The sequence below is a fragment of the Crocodylus porosus genome, unplaced genomic scaffold (assembly GCF_001723895.1).
Source record: "Crocodylus porosus isolate Cpor-Errol unplaced genomic scaffold, CroPor_comp1, whole genome shotgun sequence".
NCBI classification, from domain to species: Eukaryota; Metazoa; Chordata; order Crocodylia; family Crocodylidae; genus Crocodylus; species Crocodylus porosus.
The window spans coordinates 654,985-670,302 of NW_017728919.1; the positions used below are offsets into that span (position 1 = coordinate 654,985).

Sequence of the window (15,318 nt, forward strand, 5' to 3'; positions counted from 1 at the left end):
TTGGGACAGGGTCAAGGACTGATCCCCAGAGGATCCTACTGAAATTGCACCCACCTTGATGATTCTCCATTTACAACTACTGAGAACAGGCAGGTACCAGGAGCTCCTGCGTTCCACTCTCATCACCTCTGCTGGCTCTCAGCAATGGGCCTGTTTCCCAACCTGTGTAAGGGCAATCAGAACACCGACTACAGCTAAATTCATCCCTGCTTGTAGAGCACTTGGTCTTTCAGCTGGAGCAGTCTATCGCGTTAGCTGGTGCAGAGAAGGGCAGTTTATCATGTTAGCTTCCCCCAAGTCTAAAATGGGACCACAGGATGGGTATATCCAAAACAGAGACTTATTTCTCTTATGTTCCTTGCTAGTGAACACTGCACAGCTCTCCATTCCCCCCAGCCTCAAGGACTGAACCTTCTATTTAGTTTTTATGCCCTTCCCATCCTATAGCAGAGGCCTGCCTGACAGCAGGAGCCCTCAGACAGAGAGAAATAGATAGGTCTCTGTGGAGCCCTACATTCCCATTGCCACCACCAGAGACATGCTATGCTATTCCTGCCTTGTCCCATCCTTATCCCATGGAGCTGAACCACAGGCCCCAAAATGCCCCCTAGCTCCAATTTCCCAAGCTTCAGCAACCCTTAACTGGCCTCAGCTACTTTCTGAGCCTTATTTAAATCTGCGTGTTTACATAAAGGGTGCCAGCAGACCAGCAAAGATGAATCAGCCAGCCAGAAGGCAGTGACAAAACCGGTGAGGAAGCAAACTGAAGTCTCAAGTTCACATGGGACCAGTTCTGAGCATGCAGGGACAACCTCCTCTATCCATCCATGCAAGCCACTTAGGATGCACAGGAAAACTTATTTTTGGCCTTGCTGAATTGACTGCATTAGTGATGCAATCTAAACAATTCCCAGAACTGCCCAGAACATAGCCATGTCCGTTCCTGCCCCTTCCTCTGACAAAGGTGCGTTGGCAAATCTAGCCAGAGGGCCAAGATGAGGGACCTATCCAAAGCAAGGGGCTGAAGGAACCACCCTCTTCCCCCACAGATGGACAAATTCAAGCGCCGCAAGCTTGAGGCCCTCAGCTGCTTTCTGTCACCAGTAAAACAAGCATTACAGGGCAAATACCTCAACGGGTTCATTAGGGGCTTGCTCTTTAGACCTTGTCAATCCATTTCCACCATCACGTGTGTTCCTGGAAAACCCTTTACAGAGACAGCCAGCCCGGAGGTTTAATGCAGCCCGAGGCCAGGCTGGAATCCCTCTGCAGCAGACCAGCGCCCTGCAGATTCCTGAGGATGGAGGCAGACAGATCACTATCGAATGAGATCAAGACAATGCCTGCATACACCCACTAAGCTTCGCTCCAAATCAGCCAAAGGGAAGAGGCTTTTCCATCTCTCTTGCAAGTCCCCACAGGAGATGACATGGAAAAGCTGGTGTCCAAGAAGAATCCAGGGAGGCCAGCAGTGATGCAGGTGGATTTAGCATTCCTGTCTAAGTGCTTGTGCACAGAAGAGTGAACCATACATGCACGTGTGTGATGGTAACACAAGATCTCTTACACGCACTCACACTGCCCTCCCTTCCACCCAAATCCACGTACATTTTAAAAGAACAAGTTGCTTACAGAAGGCTGGAGTGAGCTCCTCATGCTCTCCTTTCAGCATCACAGATCTGCCTGGCATTGTTCTATAGCAACATGACTAGCTAGGTCTTCATACCACCCCGGTCACTGTCCAAGTGTGGTAAAGACAGGTACTTTCCTAAGTAGTCACCTAGAAAGAGGCATCAGCCACCTGAACTCATCCAGACATGAGTGGAATTTCCCATCCTCTCTTCTCAGTGCACATTCTGGGAAGAGAGCTGAGGCTGTTAATGTTTAACAGCTTGGCATCTGGGACAGCGTGAGATCAGTAAAGTGGGGAAAAGGTTCTGAAGGAGTGCCTGACACTAGTGGTGAGCAACCTTTATCTCTTGTGGGCTGGACTGCCAGTGCCCGGCCTGGTCTGCAGGCTGGATCCAGCTGGTGGCCCCAATCCAGTGCCTGGGGTGGATGCAGTGGGGCCATGCAGAGACGGGTGGGGGGGGACAGCCTGGCCCCGATCCAGCCGTGTCCTGCAATGGGACTGGTCTTAGCTCCCACCTGGTCCTGCAGGTGGTGGGAGGGGACATGGCCCAAACTCATAGGGGGAGGAGGGTATGGCCTGTTCCCAATCCTAGTGCATGGGGGAAGGGGGCTTGGCCCAGTCAATAAGGTGGGGGAAGGGAGGAAGGGTGGCCCAGAACCAACCCAGCTGTGTGGAGGGAAAGAGGCATGGCCCAACCCTGATCCAGCTGTGCAAGAAGGGGATGTGACCTGGCTCCAATCCACCATGCGGGGGCTTGGGAATTTGGCAGCATGGAAGGACAGCAGTATTAGTGCCACTGGTTCCCTGCCCACAAATTTCCCAAGCCGTAGGGAGCCCTGCGGATCAGATGCCAAGGCTCTGCAGGCTGCATCTGGCCCACTGGCCAGAGGTTGAGCACCCCTGGCCTAGCATGTTTCTCCCAAAGACCCCACACTCCAGGTCTGGCTCCAAGGGAGTGGTCAGAGGGTGCCATGCTCATTTGGCCAAGCCTGTGTTTGTAATCATGTTTCACGTTCACACTTAGATGGGAGGATCTGGCCAAATGTAAAATGTCCCCAGCACCCTCCCATTTCCACAGTTGACCAGCAAACGGTGGGAGAAAAAAAGCAAAGTAGAAAGGCTCAAATCCTTTCCTTCAGCATCTTCAAAGCAGCAGCAGTTTACTCAGCACTTCCAGTCCCTGCTCTTAACCCCAGGATTGTTAAAACAGGGAGTAAATTAAACCCACTGACCCTGTGGGAGCAGATGGGATCTGTCCGCAAAAGTTTATGACACAAATCTCCAATGATTATTGAGACTGTTAGATATTAACAAAGCCTCAGAGCAAAGAAAGTGTAGACAGATCGATGAAACCAACAGTCGACAGGTTCCTGAAGACTGACTGGTTCAGTCAAACACTCTTGAAATCCCTTCAGCTCGAACCCAAATCAGGGTAATAGGCAGTACGGCTCTGGAGAACACTGAAGACTGACAAAGCATTGGTAGAGATATCCAGGAATACGCACCTGTAACATCAGTCAGCATCGAGGCGAGTGACTGGGGAAGCCTGCATGTTGTCAGACCACACCGTATCCAATTTGAGACTGATAAGACTACTATCCTGGGCACAAGTGATCTGCCAAACTTTTTACATCAGAGCAAAATTTGGTAGTAAAAAGTCTTGCTCAAAGTCATTTGAGCTGCTTTACTGCACAGAGCAACCTCACTGAGTCACACTATCTGCTGGAATCTCCCAAAAGTCCCAGGCCATCATACACACACAGCTAAAGCAGCACATGAAATAAGAGGACTGATAAAAAGGCTCATTTATTAGCTTCTGTGGCATCTTATGCAGAAGCATTCCTTCAATTCCTGCTGTTATATTGCATATTGCTAGAGGAAAAAATATCCGCTCGCTCTAGCTGTTATAGGCAGAGGCAGATAGGTGCATGTGTCCAGGGACATAACTAATAATTTATAAACATTCAAAATAACTGAGATCAGCTTTGTGACAAGGCAAGTAACCCCAACCATTGACTAAGATGTGGCAAGAAAAACTTTCAAAAAAAATCACCACTGCAAAATGAAAGGGATCAAACTCCCAGCACAAATTTGAGGGGAACTTCAATCAGCTGTTCGTTCTTGACAAAGACAGGATCAAGGAGAAAAGCAGAATAAAAATGAACAAGGGGAGAGCTCCAAGAGCCACAGCAAGGAACATGGTGCAGACTAACAGAAACCAGTGCTTTTGATCTGGAAGCTAACATGAAAGGTGCCCTCTTGCCAATAAAGGAAATGCAGAATATCAAAGTCCACTGCAAGAACAGCCCTGCAAACAGCTCGCCTACCTCATCTGCAAGCTTCACACTTGAGCCTTAATCCCAAGCCAAGACCATCTCATCTGTTTAGAAACACCCACGGAAAAGAAGCTGAACTCCACAAGCACAAATCTGGACTTGTGCAGCGCAAGGAAGACAGCAGGACTGAGACTGGACATCACGAGTATCAGCTCCACACCGTACTCAAGCCCAAGGGACGATCTCCAATGGTGCTTTTTCTGACTTCGCCGCATTGTGGTTACCTTGCCTGCTAGCCCAGAGTCGCCCACAAAAAACTTTGGTTTGGCTCTTACCCCAGGCCAGCACAACTGGCTGAGACTTAATAAAACTGAGCATCATCAGGATAGCTCAGGACCCCAGTCAACCCTTACAGAAGACCTGTCCACGCACTAAGGAAGTGGGACAACCCGTCTGACTCGCCATATTGCATTTGAAACAGGAGCACAACTACTCCAAATTGGCCTCTGAGCTTTTACCTAGAAAGCAGCAAAGCGGTTTACATTCTAATCCATCTACTCCTGACAGCCAGAGATCTCCTGAATCAACAGATTTGCTAGCAAGTTTAATAAATGAAGGTGTTTTGACCAATATATCCCTAGCACCCAGTCCTGCCAAAACTATCAGCAAGGTGACATCACAGGAGGGAGAGAAGAGTATGGCAAAAGTAGTGCCTGGGTAACTTTAAGAGAGGACTATCATTTGATTACTCACATCTGTGATTAGTTTTATTTAGAGAGTGAAAACTTTGGGACAGGGATGGTGAGCTTTGCCTGTAAAGTACAGAGTATGCTGAAAATGTGCAATAAAAAGGTATCATAGGGGATGCAAGATAAAGCACAAACAGCATGAGGTTTAAAATAGGGACCTCTCTTGCCAGCTGAATGAAAGGCATGAGGAGGATACAGCGTAAGTTTATGGAATGAGTGTTGGAGACCTCAATCGAGATTGCTCATGTCAAGCAAAGAAATACTTGGATAAAGAAACAGGTCGTGAAATAAAAAACAATCAAGGATCAGGAGATCCTTGTCCCAAGGAGAGAATGAAGCTGAGCGGGACCGTTGGCCAAGCTAGGTCAAAGCCAGAGAGTCACAGAAAACTATTTCTAAAGAGCATCAAGGAAGGTATGAATCTCTAGAAGGTAAAGGATCTACTAAACACTCAACTGGTGTCAGAACAAGAAAGACTTTTCCCTTTCATTTGAAGGCCAGTGTCTATCACAGTGGAGAACTGGAAACAAGTGAGCAAGAAAACTAACCCAAGAAGCAGCAGGCACATGCTCACCTATCTGACACTGCTTTCCGTTCTCCTGCAGGCTACATTCTCCGATTGTGAGCTCTGCGGGGCAGAGATGGTGTCTTCAGATATGCCCGTAGAGCACCTATTCAAACAGGGTCCTGGTCCTAACTGTTACTGTACTGTACACAACAACATTAAAAGTAGGAACCCATTATGGATACACTGGACATCAAATAACGAACACACAGGCCAGTATTTTTATTTTATTTTATTTTATTTTTTATCTACTGTTCCAATTGCTTGAGCTTCCTGCCCAATTTCTCAACCCAAGGCAAGTTCCTTTGGCTGAAGACACTGCATACACAGCAATGAGAGAGACAATAAAGGCTATTGCCCATGAAACCCAGCAGATGATTCCCACCAGAGCCATATGCATTTTACTGAAAAGGCCTCCAAGCTGCAGCTTTTTTCCGGTCCTGTCTCAAGTCTCCCACATTGTGCAAAGTCAAGCTCTACAGATTTTGAATCAACTTAGCTGCTGATTTTATCAGATGGAGTACTAGTCAACAGCAGGGTTTTGTTCCAGTAACCACCACTGGTGAGCTTCCACCTTAGTTAGCTGCACCACGGCATAGATCGAGCTTCTATTAACAGCAATTCCCCTTGGTGCAGTCCACTACTGTTTAAGGGCTAAACTATACTGGTACAAACTGGGTCCTACAGCAACTCTGCCTTGGGCAGTCGCTTGAGCACTGCCATACCAGCAGCTGGCTCCCAGTAAGTTGAATCCTCTGCAGGCTTCTAGTGTCTTCAGAGATGCACTGAAAAAAACTCAACAATGAAGCACGGAGCTAGGTGGAATCCAACACATCTGAATCTGTGTTTGCAGGATGGATATGGTCCCCTTCTTTGGAGAGATTAAGGAAGTGCCAAGTTTACTCTCCTCTTTATTACTGCACTGTTTTTTATTTGCTGCTTTGATATTGGTGAATAGATGGCTCCTCTTGTATGGTCAAACATTTCCTGCTCTATTTATTTACTGTCATAATCCCACATTTGTGAGACTGCTGTTTGCAACAAAGCAAGCAGCTGAGATATCCCTGAATGAATCACACGAGACAAAGAGGCTGATTACAAAGCAGAAAGCTTCCATTTATACACATATCTTGGTCTTTGGGAGCTACTGGGGAAAAATGCTGCTTGGATGAAGTGCATAGCAGTTTAATGGGTCTGCTGAAATATTGTTTTTCAAACTGGCAGAGCATGGCTATGGCATGATACACATGCACTCAGCCACATTCTGAGATCATTTTCCTCTGCACACTGATGCCAGGGAGGTTTTATGGGGGTATCGGAGGGCACACAGTGAATTCACTGGCCTACTGAGACCAGATGAATATGTGAGTTTTCACACAGATGAAGAAACAGAAAACATACCCATTTACTTAATTCTGAACTGGGTCCCTCTGATTCTCTCTCAACTAAAATCAAAAGAATGAACAAGACAAGAGCCACATAAGAATAAGCCAATTCTCAATTTCCATGAGAGGCTGTGGGGGCTTTGCAAGCCAGCTGGCGTCTTTAAGACCAGAGGTCTGGTTGGTAGCACATGTAACAAAATGTAAAAATTAGACCCACGTTTCGGGAGTGACCAGGGTTTGGAGCACTGGTGTCATCGGGACACCTTGGAAGGGAACACGATTTTCAGAAACTGCTCAGCACTCCCTGCTTGAGACCAGGTGTCTTCAATGCATCTCAAGGGAAACACCACCAAAAAATTGCTTAAAAGGTAGTTCTGAATGTCTGGGACAAACAGAAGCAACACCCATGTAGCAAAAGCTAATTTTTTTAGGTACCATGGGTCATTTCTACACCAGAGCATACAGGCAGCTCAAGTACCCTGCCTTTGGACATACAATTCCCCAGCACATTATGTAATCAACTGTATACTGCTAAACGCGGGTGAAATCCTACCTCTCAAACAGTTTACATCTTGAAGCATGAGATTTGATTCCCTTCATCTTTTCCCGAACAGCTACAGACATTATTAATTCTCTTAAAAGTCTTCAGCAGGGGTGGTCTTTTCCAAATCTGGACATGCTCCCTAACTCAGTTTCCTGCAGTAGCAGCAGCCAAATGGTCACTTGATTTTGCCATGACTTCAAAATCCCACCCTTTCCTTGATGTTCACTTCTAAAGGCTGTGCAGTCGAGGGATTGCTGCTTCCACTAGTACTGTTGGGATTCTGCTACGGTGAATGGAGCAGGCGACTAAGGAGAGTCAGACCCAGCTGGCTGGGGATGCAAGCAGACTGGGAACAGCTGAAGCACTAACTGGGCCCAACTGGGATTTGTCTGCACCATCTTCCTTGAGCTGCAATTCTCTCGATACAGCATTTTGAGATCACACAGAAAGAGTGCAGTGGCATATGTCCATTCAGGTAGGGAAGCTGTACCAAATATAGCACGCTGCAGGCTTCCCACTGAATAACGGGTGGTTTAATGCACACACCAAGCCAAGGGGTTGGGCATCTGGAATTAACCTCAGTTGAGCTGTTGTCTTGAGGGGTCAGCACAGCAATTCACTCTAGCTTTGCTTACATGTATCCCAGTGGGGTCCACTGAGACAAGCTCATGCAAAGAGTTCCCGCAGCCAGACACTGCTAATGCCTCTGTGAACCCCTGGGAGGGATTTAACCACTTTTTCCTTAGCATGTGACAGAGCTGACTAAACTAAGTCATTTCCCAATCTTTGCTGACCAACCTTCCTGGCAAACATGGCCAGAGCCAAGTCTGACATTTCAAACCCTTCCCATTGAGCTCAGTTCATACCAACAAGATCCCCAGGGAGACGAGCAAGTCTACCAGTCCTCAGATACCAAACAAACTAGGACAGCAGCTGCACTGCAGATCCTCTCGCACCCTGCCCACAGAAGCATGCTCCAGAGGGAAGAGTGGCTGGACTTCATAATGTCCCCAAAAGGTGCAACACTATGGGATTTACGTCCCTATAAAGCATCACTGTTTGTGAACTCGACCCTTCTACATTGCAAGATAACAGAACATGCAACACATACAAGTGAAGAAAATTCTAGGACCCAAATAGAAGCAATTAAGGGACAGCTTAACTAATTGGGGCCTTCTTTCACCACACCTTTCTACACCCTTCCTGGCAATTGTGCTTTTCCTCCACTTCCCTTCCCCATCTTTGGTGTGTATGATGAATTAATTTACCAACAGGTAGCATTTGTCACACTGACCTGAATTGCTCTGAGCTGCTTCCAAGTCAATGAAATGCTACTAAAGCACCACTCCTACAGTGTTCCACGTGTACCCAAATCCAAGGTGCAAGCAAGAACCACAGTCTCTCCTCCACCCTTTTTAGCATAAAGAATAACGAAGGATGATCCCGTATCACATAATAGGAAATTCGTCTGAAGACAGGCAGTTCCAGAAAGTTAGATGCCTACCTGAGAAAAATCACCATTTTTTGGTAAGAAGTCAGCAGTGTCCACAGATGCATAGTTCATCTCTGGGAAAGGTTGTCTGCTGATGGAATTCATGTAATAATCAGAAGTGGTATTAAAATATTGCCTGCAAAGAGATAAGAAAAGCAGTTAGTTCCTGACAGTCCTGAGTTTCCCCAACTCATTTCACCATCCACCTTGTGTGGTAGACTAGTTCTTCAGGGCTGATTCAGGCAATAGACTGATTTTAACATATGCACCATGGATATTTACAGAAAAAAAAAAGACAGAGCCAACCAGTGATATTCGTCTCCAGCGGATCAAAAGCCAGTGCAGTATTCCACCAAGTTGCACCATAATCAAGAGACCAAGAACTCAGCTGTCAGATACTTGTATAAATTGTGGTTTTGATGATGAGATCAGGTGTCACAGGCTCATAATTCAGAACTCAATGCCACACAGTGAGAGGCATCAAAGTGATGCTTGCAAGGCACAATGGAGCCCCAGCCTTACATGCCACTTTTGTAAGTCTCACAAAGGGCATCTCAAACCTGAACCATCCTTCACTCAACAGAACCCACAGGTCCCCCACAGCAGCTCCACCACTGACCATTTTGCAAAGCAGGACAAAGCCAGACAAATTCCTCCCTTGCACTTGGAACAAACGCAAAGACAGACAACAACTCTCAGCTAGCACAGACGCATTATGATCAGAGGTAGGAGTGCTATAGCTTGGAAACGTGGATGTTAGAAAGAGACATGGAGACCTACAACTGTGCACAGAATTATTAACCTGGGAAGTTGTATGGGGATGAATCACTTCTGACCTCATCATCATTATCTGATTGACATCCCACAATCTCTGGGTCACACCAGCTGGTATACAAAGCAAAGGTCTCCTGATACCAGGCTCTTGGAGAAGAAAATGCACCCAACTCTCCCAGAGTTCACTTCCTTTGAATGTGAGGCAGGTAGGAGTTAGGAAATGAGAGAAGCAGAATTACTCCCTTCATTCTCCCCAGGGGGTAGCCTCTGCCCTCTATAGTACTTGTTATCACAGACAGTGCACATGTTAACTCTTTCTTTGGCTTCTGGAAGGCAAAGGAATGTGCCCGGTCATCTTTCCCGTAAAAGATGTTCACTCAAAAGGCTTGGGCAATCCTCACCTAAATACATTTTCATGTTACAGTTATTTAAAAGTTTTGCATGCTCTGACCGACTCACTCCTATGGAAAGTTTGTGTTCTTTGTGACCTCCGGGCTGCAGCACCCATAGAAATGGGCTCCAAGCCACTAAAAAAAATCTGAGAGAAGAAATGGGAAGTACCGAACAGCCAAAGTACTATTAAGCTACTAAAGAGTCTCACATACCTAACTGTTCATTAGCATAGCTTGCCCATGCGAGAAGACATGCACACAGGGTTGGCTTCCCACCCAGCATGGTGATGTGCAAATGAGCACACAATTCTCTCCTTCACGTCCTCCCCTTCTGCCACATCAGTGAAGACAAGACAGTGCCAAAAGGAGCAGCAGAAAGCTCCTCTCACCACCTTATGAATTGCTACCACTTCGTACCCACATGCCCAAAAAGGCAAATTAAAATCTTCCAGCATGAGTGTTAATCACACCTTGATTAGGAAGGGAAGAGAACGAATCATGAAGCATCCAGAAATCCATGCCCTGCCACGGGGGCCCCTTGAACACTAGGGAGGCATCCACCTTGCCCTGCAACGAAGCTGACCCCATGCCATCAAAGCAGGAGCACTGGGGCCTGCCACCGGCTCAGACCCTTCGAGGCAGCGACGGTTGGAGCCAACTGGGAGGCAGTTGGGTTTGAGCAATGGATTAATGGGAACTTTACGTTAACATCCCGAATCTGACTCGCATCAACCAACAGGACTGCAGTATGCAAATCAGATTCAGGGAAACCACTTAAAATCATTTGAGCTACTGGCCCAGACCCAATTAATCATTAGGAGCCTGCAAATTAGACACAAGTGCTTATTGTTCAGTCTAATTACAAGCCAATTTGGTTAGAGGTAGCTCTCAGGTGAGGCTGCAACAAGTGTTAACCATCTGAGCAGTTGGACCAGTCTGCTCGGCCTTTACAACTTCTTTGGGGTGCAGGAAGTGAGAGATACCGCCTCTGTTCAGATTAATGAAAAAGGGGCCTTTTCCACTTAAACTACGTGCACTTGTGAATCATTCTGAATGACAGGAGCAAGGACTGTCAGGCTGGAGCAGATCAGCTGTGCACCTCTACCAAAGAGGTTGCATTTCTGCTTTTGATAGCAAGCTTCACTCATCCACACCTTCAAAACAAGCAGTTTTCATCTCCAACCAAAGGAGGTAACTTGGAGTCACTTTCAAAGCATGTGACTTTTTTTTTTTTGGCAAATAGCTAATCCTATCTAAAATGAACGAGCAGAGAAATGGAAAGACTCTCATTCTCACTGACTGTGTGTTCTTCCAAAGAGGTCTCTATTAGGAAAATACCTCATTCCTCACCTAAACTGAGCCACTCAGACCATGCTCCAAATTTGGCCCTTAAAAAAAATGGGACATTTATAAACCTAGGATGGATTTAATCTTGGGAGTGGAGATGAAGCGGGTCAACTTGAGACCTTCAAACTAAGACTTCCACCCACCATGTAGGCCCCAGCTCTGGACTTCTCCAGGGGTTTCAGCCCATCTTCTGCGGAGCTGACAATTTTTACCACAGCTGAGAAAGGACGGTATTGTTACACAGCAGATACAGCCAAGCACGTTGCTGGTGTTAAATCAACAACCAACTACTAGCTATTTTTCTGTGAAGAATTATCCTGCCCTTGCTGAAAGGATAAGCCGGAGGCCCTGAAATATTCCTTTCATCTCTGACAGCTATAATATGAGAAGCTGGGAATGAAGCTCAATGCAGCTTTTGCTTATATGGAGTTCAGGCCAGCTGATAACATGCTTGTTCGAGGGAGGAAGGGCACTGTCAATTCAGGAACTTCTCTCTTCTCTCTTTAGTGGGCAGAGCCCCCCGCTGTTGGCTTTCAGGGCAAAGACCTGTTGCACCCTAACTCTCCAGGCAGCACCGGCTGTACTAACGGTGTTGAGCTCATTTTGTAAGAGCAGCGTAAGTGGGTCTAAGAGATGCTTTTTGAACAGAGACTTGCCAAATGATGAATAAGAAACTCTCTGCATTTGATGGACACTGAAGATATGGACAAGCTCTTGGACAAAGCCAGGAAGATTGAGGCTACAGACTCGAATGAAGAGCTAGATACAGAGACGGTCTGGAAGGAGATAGTCTTGCAGCCAATTGATCGAGAAGAGCGAGGAATAAAGCTATTTACCCACGCCAAGGCCTCTGAGCAATACACACCAATCTAAGCTCAACTTGCCTACATCATCTGATATCTATTCGGCCAGCTGCCCTCAGGAGAGGCTTATTTCTTCAACAAGAAAGTGAGTTTAAACTCTTGATCATGTCCTCGGTTCTGCCAAAGTCCTCAATAAGCGAGTCTCCAAGTTGCAGCAGCATCATTAGTGGTGACATGTGCTGCACGGCTGATCCCTCCAGCAGGTGGTTTCTCTGTCATTTAGCAGCCGGCTGCAGCAACCTTTGTTTGAACAACTCTGATATTCTGCTTCCGCTATGTTCCTTGTCCCAGCTGCTTGTGCATGTCCTGTTGGCATCTGAAGCCCTTACTGGTGTCTGCCCTCCTTGTAGCCAAGACCGCTTCTTTGCACTTTGTCTGGCATTCATGCTTTGATATTCCCCCTCCATAGATCAGCAGTAATAGGGCTCAGCAGCCACAGGCTGTTGGCTACAGAACTCACTCCAGAACTGACACCCAACTCAGCCCTTCCCTTCATCCCTGTCAGACAGCACCAAATGCTCTTCCAATGTCTGCTCCATAGTTAATTAGTACAACCACTTTTATCCCAAGAGAGTGGGGAACTGAGAAAGGAAAGCATTGCTTCCAGTTTTGAGAAAGACTATACACTGGTGGTCTGGCACGTTTAACTCGGATAACAACAAGGGAGCTATACCAACATAATACCACTGGCACCAATGGAGATACTCAAGATTGCATTGCTGTGAATAAAGTATCGTGTCTAGGATTCTAGCAAGAGCCCAGAGACAAGACAGATGGCTGCCTTAAAAAATACTAAATATATACTACATTTTTCTACATAAAATCCCTCCTGCTCCACTTCCCCATCTGAGACTTAGCTGGAGCAACTTTTATTGCACTGGAACATTTTGCAAGGGCTTCTGAGAAGGTGCAAACTTTGGTATCTTTGTTGAACCACATTCTCTGCAGCCTGAAAGCTGGTAAGTAAACAGGAAAAACCTGCTTCAGGACAAAGCTGTTGCTGGGAGAATAAGCCATGTCCAAATATAGCCACTTGCAAACAAGACTGCTTCTAGAGGACCCCGCACAAGGGCAGAGCTGGTTCAGATTCAGTCCCTCCCCAAGGCTGGCCTTGCTGTATTTTTACTTGTTTCACAAGGTGTCTTCCACCTGGAGCACTAAAATTAGGTCAGCGTTACTATGAGATAGCAGGCTTTGGTGTACCTACGAGGGTTACAAGTAATCTCTCAAAGGATTCTGTAACCGATGGATCAGAGGAAACTTTCTATTTTCTTCCCCTCTTCCAGCTAGCTTTCTTTAAGCACTGAACAGTACTTTTTGTGCAGCTTTGGTGAGGCTGCCAAGCTTTCTCTCCAAACCTTCCATGCTTTTTAGCAGTGATACCAGCTATTGAGCTGAAACTCAAGATAAGCATGCAGCGAACAGAAGTGTACTGAGAAGACAGACAGGCAGGAGAAAAAAAGAAAAGCATATCTGCTCTCAGCTCCATCCAACACCTTTCCCAAATAAATGGGAGAGCAGAAATAGGTTGGGTTTTTTTTTAAACTAGTGCCATAATAATTGAGGGGAAAGGTTCAGAAGAGAAATTATCTTGGAGTCAATGTCACTCTTCCATTGCAATGTCCCTAAATAAGCATGCCCTCCACACTTCAACTTAGTTTTATAGTTGTTAGGGGCTGGAAGGGACCTTACAGATCATCGGGTCCAGCCCCAGTGCACTTGAGCAGGAAAGACTGGTGGGGTCACATGACCCCAGCAAGATGGGCATCAAGATGCTGTTGTTTAAGTTATCCAAAAAGCACCAGTTATAAGGTAAACAAACACACAAAATTGTCTGTAATGTGATTTTTTTGTGTCTTCTGAACATCTGAAAAGAGGAAGCTAAAACTGCAACCATAACCAGAGTCTCCCCTAGCAAGTAAGTGCTATGATAGGCTTCAATCCTGAAAAGATGCATGTATGTATAACTTTGCATATACGTGCAGTGCCAATGAAGTCAATGGGTCTAATCCATGCACATCAAGTGATGTAAGTGCTTGAGTCTTGGCAGGGCCAGTGGTATAATAAATAACATCGCCAGCACAATGGATGCTAAGACTAGCACTAAGACAGAGAGAAAGTGAAGGATAGAAATAAAGCAAGTGGTCAAACAGCAGAGGAAAAAAAAACCCGACAGATAAATCCCAGCTAACCTTGTGGTTCAATACAGCAGCACAGAAATTCAGTTACAGCTCCCTGGAGGAGTCAGAAAGTCTAATTTACAAGAATCAGCTTCAAAAGCACACCCTCTTCCAAGCACTGACATACCAGCTCCGGGCAGGGGGACTCAACTTATTCAATAACTCCTGTTCATGTTGGCAAGGTGCAGCGTAACTAAGGAGGCCTGACGCCGTCTGCCACACATGCAACAGGGTTCTGGTAATCTCCTGGCAAAGTCTGCTTTGTGATTCTGTCCAGCCTTTAATTGCTAGCTAACCTGCCCCCCACCCTGAGGTGGAACGAGGAGGGGAGAAGAAAACAGAGAGAAAGCACTGGTTTTAGCCAAACGAAGCAAGCTAGATTTTCAAAACTGACTATCGGATTGGGAATCGCAGCCTAAAACCAAGAGAGGCCATCAGAATGAAACTCTCTGCTTTCTTTAGACACCAAATTCCTTTAGGCAAGAGGTTGAGCTAAAAGCCTTGCACCCCTGGATGGCACCAAAGGGGACTCAACCAGAAGCAAACACCTTTGGCTCAGTTTTGCCTAACTATTCGGACACTTTTTGTTATTCTTCCACCAGCTCCCCCTTTGCCCAGAAGCCTAGAATGGATGTTACTTCCCTGACAAAGTGACAAGACATCCATTTGTGCGTCTCCCCAGCATTTAGCCTTTGGTACCCCCGATATCAGCCTCCATTCTTCGGCAGCACACTGAACAGCTATTAACCATGTCACCTAGCTACCAGTTTCCCCCAAATGGAGAAAAGCCAAAGAAGCTGTGTCTTTCTGACCCAACCAGGGCCATGGGGCTGGGGGAAGTGAGGGGACATGGGACTGGCATTCACAAAGGCTTAGGCAGAATGTACTGTACACAAAGAACCACCCAAATGTCACTGGACAAAGACATCATGCAGAAGCTTTTACACTGACTCTACAAGGGAAAAACGTAAGCCACAATTCTTATCAAGTGCTCTTAGGCAGAGTTCACTGAAACCCGTTAGAGGTGTACCATTTACAAGATTTAACTATACAGGATGCAAGCGTTTACTTAGAAGGAAGTGACAATTTCTCACACCAGCCTGTACCTCTCACCACCT

The 15,318-nt window shown here is 46.4% G+C and overlaps 1 protein-coding gene across 5 annotated transcripts in view; it reads right to left on the bottom strand.

The window, feature by feature from the left end:
• The window catches only part of SBNO2 (strawberry notch homolog 2), a 99,768-nt gene that overhangs the window by 46,478 nt on the left and 37,972 nt on the right, over window positions 1-15,318 (bottom strand). For all 5 annotated transcript variants that reach the window (XM_019538263.1, XM_019538262.1, XM_019538264.1 and 2 more), the window contains one exon: window positions 8,657-8,780. In XM_019538263.1, the coding sequence (XP_019393808.1) occupies window positions 8,657-8,780 (124 nt within the window). The remainder of the gene's footprint in view (window positions 1-8,656; window positions 8,781-15,318) is intronic.